At 27.4% G+C, this 5,625-nt stretch overlaps 1 protein-coding gene across 1 annotated transcript; it reads right to left on the reverse strand.

The window, feature by feature from the left end:
- Positions 1-2,739: 2,739 nt before the first annotated feature.
- LOC107874288 lies at positions 2,740-3,694 on the reverse strand. Its single transcript, XM_016721118.2, has 2 exons — positions 3,518-3,694; positions 2,740-3,366 (listed from the first exon to the last, which is right to left on the reverse strand). The coding sequence occupies exons 1-2, from the start codon at positions 3,692-3,694 to the stop codon at positions 2,740-2,742; spliced, it is 804 nt and encodes a 267-aa protein (XP_016576604.2).
- Positions 3,695-5,625: the final 1,931 nt, after the last annotated feature.

Below are 5,625 nucleotides of genomic sequence, written 5' to 3' on the forward strand. Positions count from 1 at the left end.
TTTAGATGTTATTATTCATTATCAGTATTTCAAATATTTTGAACCTTATGGCATTTCAGCCTATTATTTCGCAATTATTTCAGTATTATTATTCAGTGCTCACAGCAGATATCAGTCATGGGTTAGCTTGTGGTCCTTCGGGTTCGTAAGCAGCGTGTGACGACTAGGGGTAGTCCCGGGTCGTTACAAAATTACTCCTATTTATACAATCAATTTCAAAATCGATCCAAGGGTTTATTATCTTTCTATTTTGTAGATATATTTATTAATCTTATTTAAAATTTTGATTTTTCCTAACAAATTTATCATGGACAAGTAAATAAAGTATCTTGACATTCCCTTTCTAACTTAATACATGCTTGATTATTAAATAAATAAAAATTATTTTTTATATTTAGCTAAAAATATTTAAAAATTTAATTTTAAAAAAAATACTTTGACTCTCCAATTAATGATACTAAATAATGAAAAATGAGAGTAATTCTTTTTCACATTTTTTGATGATGAATTTTTTTAACAAAAAAATAAAATTATCAATATTTTATAGAATTTAGGACAAAATAAATAATTTAACATAAAATATTAAAACTTCCTGCACGTTTAAGAAATATTAACATAAATTTCCTAACATGTATTTTTAGGAAAAAGAAAATAATAAGTTAAAAAAATAGTAGTTTTTTAATTTCTTTTCTATGGTTTAATATTAAGGAAAATAATTAAGCTATAAGGTGAAGGGCTTTTTTGTAAACAAACTATCTATTTTTAAAAAGAATGCAATGCATATTATTTTTAGTACCACAAACCAAACAACCACTAAAAAGTAATACAAGAATAACTAATCCCAATACAACTAATCACAATATAACTAATCCCAACATAACTTATTTCCCCGCCAACCGACCCTATAGTTAGCCAGAAAGAATTGTCTTCCACTCTAGTTTTTGTTAGATGACATTACATTTATCCACTCGAGACAAACCTCCCTTCCAACTAAGGTATTCTTGGTTCCTTCTCCCATCTTTGTCAATAAAAAAAGTGTCTAAATTTTGGTTCTCAAATTCTTCAACCCACTGACAATGGAAATATTTTCTGTGCCACTATCTCCTACTTACTTAAAAAGTAGGACCACCAAAAAAAATATTTTTGTTTACTATGAAAATACCAAAGAAAAAAGGTTAAAAACCTAACCTAAAATTATAATGTTTTAGAGCAGCTTCTATGATTCCTCACCAACAATCATCCACGACACCATCAACATCTGAATCCACAATATCAGTACCCTCGAAGTTGACGATACCCAATTGTTAAAAGAAATTAATTGTTGTAAAATATGAGTAATGCTGAAAACAATTAAAACAATGTTATACAATACCTTGCCCTTGTAAATAAGGTACAAGCCGGTCATTTAAACTGAAATTGAAGTGGCCAATGACAAACAACTTAATCTAGGCACTACTCTTAGTTTATTTCTTCCATAGTTTATCAAGTTCCAAAATTCAATCACTCAACATCAGAAAATTTTGTTTAAACATCACCTACAATTAATAGCTTCTTATTAGTCAGATCAAGCGTTTCTTTTCTAGCATCCATGTGTTTTTCTATCTATATAGTTGTACACCTATAATTGAATTAAAAAAAGAATGAGTTCATTATCAATCATAACCTACTACAGCATAGAAATTCTCTTATCATGCATCTTCTACACAAATCTTTTGAACTCTATCAAGTTATGTTCTCCAATAAAGCTTGGCATAGCCTTAGGTAAGTAAATGAATATATGTGCCTACCATGTGGATCACCAGATGGTTTGGTGACTTTCAATATTTTCATGTAGCCCTCTCTACCGTAACAGGGAAGGGAATTCTCACTTGGAAGCTATTTGGATATTTCATGCGACATTTAGAACCTGCAAATCTTGTCAATCATAGTAGTCTACTACTTTGTAATTGTTGGTTTTAATATTGATAAAGAAAAATACAGCAACCAGTAGAGTCAAGGACTTGGCGGGTAAAAACATAGATGAGTTATAGTAGAAGAAGAGAACCAAGACGCAAGGAAGCTTTTTATTTTTCTGTTTTTGATGTAAAACTGAGTATGTTTTTTATTATCAACTCTAACTTACATAGTGTTATTACAATTAAAAATAGATTAAACTTACCGTAAAAAAAACTATTTACTACAAAAAATAATAATTAATCAATCTTCTACCAAAAATAAGAATTTCAATTTGACTAGGAATTGTATGTAAAAAAGTTGGAGAAAAAACAAAAAATAAGTCACGTGTATCATTCCTTAAAGCAACTTTTAACACTTCTCCTTGCTTTAGGAACTGTGAAATTGTGGTCTTTTGTCTTGGGATCTCCACACTTTATAATCAAAAGTTACCTTCTGAATAAATCTGCAGATTTATTTTTTGACTTGCAGTGAACTAAATTCACTTCTCGTCTTGAATGCAATCCTTGACTATTAAATCTTTTTGCATGTCTTCCTGCTTCATTTGCATCTTGAATTTAAACTTACCCATTTTATTTTTCTAAAATGTAGATAACTTCTCCATTGCTTCAATTCTTGTAGGAACATTGAAAGCTTCTTTAAATTACCTAGCAGGTTCACATATTGCTTGTGTTTTTTGAATTAGAGGATCATCCTTTAATTTTTCAAGCCTATGATCTTTTTCATGTTCCACAAAAATATCTTTTATTGGATCAAATGAGAAATATTTACCTCCCATCTTAATGTTTAAAACTTTTTTCCAGCGCCATCATTGATGAAGCAATGCTTATCCTCAGAGGATACTTTGTATATTTTTTCTACCAACTGACAAATACTCAACAAGTTTTGATCAATATCAGGTACATAAAGAACATCTGAAATTGCTTTATTACTTGAATTTGTTTTGATGACTACAGTTCCTTTTCCTTCAACAAGAATCTGGTCACTATTTCTAATCCTAACTTTGGATATTTCAGTAAGCTTTAATTCTTTAAAAAAACTCTTGTTATAAGCCATGTGGTTGGTGCAACCGCTAACAATCAGCCAAAAATTTGCCGAAATCTTACTTGAGATACATGTTGCAACAAAAGGATGATTTTTTTCTTCTTCTTCATTAACCACATATGCATCTGCGTTATGGTTCTCAATTTTTTTTTTTTTTGCAAATAACTGCTTCATTGCCAAGCTGATTGCACTTGTTACACTTCGCGTCTGGCTTTTCCAACATCTATATGGTGGATGCCCCATTTTTCCACAGTTCTCATAAGGTAGGTAATTTTTGAAAATTTTACCCCTACTTTGAGTTTTGTGGTTGGCTACTAAGGCTCCTTCAAATATATTATCTTGCCTCATAAGTCTCCTTTGCTTCAGTACCTGAAAAGAATTTAACAACTCTGTCAAGGTAATCTTGGACAGATCTTATGTATTTTCCAATGTAGTTATATATGCTTCATATCTTTCGGAAACTGTAACAAGAATTTTTAACAATTCTTGAATCTTTAAATTCAGTGCCTAGTAATCTTACCTTGTTAATAATGTCATGTAATCTGTCCATATACTCTTTGACTGTCTCAGAATCTTTCATTCTTTGCAACTCGAGCTCTCTTATTAAATTCAGTACTTGCATTCCTCGGATTCTTTCATCTCCAACATATTCTTTCTTTAGATAATCCCAAATTTCTTTTGATGATGTGAGAGACATAATTCTAAAAATAGTTGTTAAAATAGAAGTAAACAGAGTAGCCATTGCCTTAGACTTCATGGTTTTCTTTTTCTTGTGACTCTTGATTTGGGTGATGGTGAGATTATTTGGTAGCAGATTAATTTCATAAACCTTTTCCACAGCGTCTCAAAGGTCAAGAACCTTGAAGTAAGTTTTCATTCTCACAATCCATAAATGATAATTTTCATCATAAAAAATGAGTGGAGTCATTCGTGAAAATTATTTTCAAAATTCATCTCTTCACTTACAGGTCCCTTACGAAAACACTACTAAAAAAATAGTTTTTTCGATCACAAAAAACTGACCACAGCTTGTGGTCACAAAAAAATCGACCACATATGGTTGATTTTTTATTTTGTTAAAAAAATAATTTTTTTTTAAAAAAGCAACTATATGTGGTCACTTTTATATTTTGAAATTTTAAAATAATTATTTTAATAATTTTTATATTAATTATTATTTATTTTTTAAAAAAATAAAAATAAAAAAGCGACCACTTGTGGTCGATTTTATTTAAAAAATATTATTAAAAATTATTTTTAAAAAGCGACCACTTGTGGTCGATTTTATTTTTAAATTAAATTTAAAATATTTTATAAAAGCGACCACAATTGGCTGGTTTTGGAATTAAAAAAATAAAAAAGAAAATAATTTTAAAAAACCGACCACTTGTGGTCGGTTTTATTTAAAAAATATAATTAAAAAGTATTTTTAAAAGGCGACCACTTGTGGACGGTATTATTTTAAAAATTAAATTTTAATAATTTATAAAAGTGACCACAAGTGATCGGTTTTGGAATTAAAAAAATAAAAAAATTAAAAAACCGACTACTTGTGGTCGGTTTTATTTAAAAAATATAATTAAGAATTATTTTTAAAAAGAGATCATTTGTGATCGGGTTTATTTTAAAAATTAAATTTAAAATATTTTATAAAAGCAACCATAAGTGGTCAATTTTGGAATTAAAAAATAAAAAAGAAAATAATTTTAAAAAATCGACCACTTGTGGTCGGTTTTATTTAAAAAATATAATTAAAAAGTATTTTTAAAAAGAGAACACCCTTGGTCAATTATATTTTAAAATTAAATTTGAAATATTTTATAAAAGCGACCACAAGTGGTTGGTTTTTGAATTAAAAAAATAAAAAAAAGATAATTTTAAAAAATCGACCACTTGTGGTCGCTTTTGTATTAAAAATAAAATATTTTAAAAAAGACACCACTTGTGGTAATTTTTTATTAAAAAATAATTATATGTAAAATCAAATACATAATTTTTTGAAATTACACTGATCACATATATTCGATAACCAATATAATAATAATAATAAAAATAAATCAAACTTAGATTTTGTAAAAAAATTATACTAAGAAATATGTCAAATAAAATAAATAAATTACGTTAATCATAATCTTTATCTTTTACTTATGTTTCAATATATAAAATAAATATTTTTCTTTGTATGTACGTTAAATGACATTAAACATAATCTTTGTATAATGAATATGTCTGTATCATACAGTTGAGCTAATGATATTATATGCTACTATTGCAATTATAATAATGTAACGTACATATATAACTGATAATTCATCAGAATATAATGAATGTGTTCTATTATGAGGTAATATACTCTTGAATGTGATGTATATAGTACGTATTCAAGAGTTGATATATATATATATATATATATATATATATATATATATATATATATATATGAGATAGTGATCGATCGATGAACGATGTAGTCAAAAAGTAGTAGAATCTATCCAAACATATTGAATACCTTGATTTGTAATGATAGAAGTAACAATATACTGTACGTTGAAGTTATATTAAAGTTATATTAATGTAAGCTAATCAAATTAATCAATAACTTATCAAAGTATGTATATGAAATACGTC

The sequence above is a fragment of the Capsicum annuum genome, chromosome 6 (assembly GCF_002878395.1).
Source record: "Capsicum annuum cultivar UCD-10X-F1 chromosome 6, UCD10Xv1.1, whole genome shotgun sequence".
NCBI lineage: Eukaryota > Viridiplantae > Streptophyta > Magnoliopsida > Solanales > Solanaceae > Capsicum > Capsicum annuum.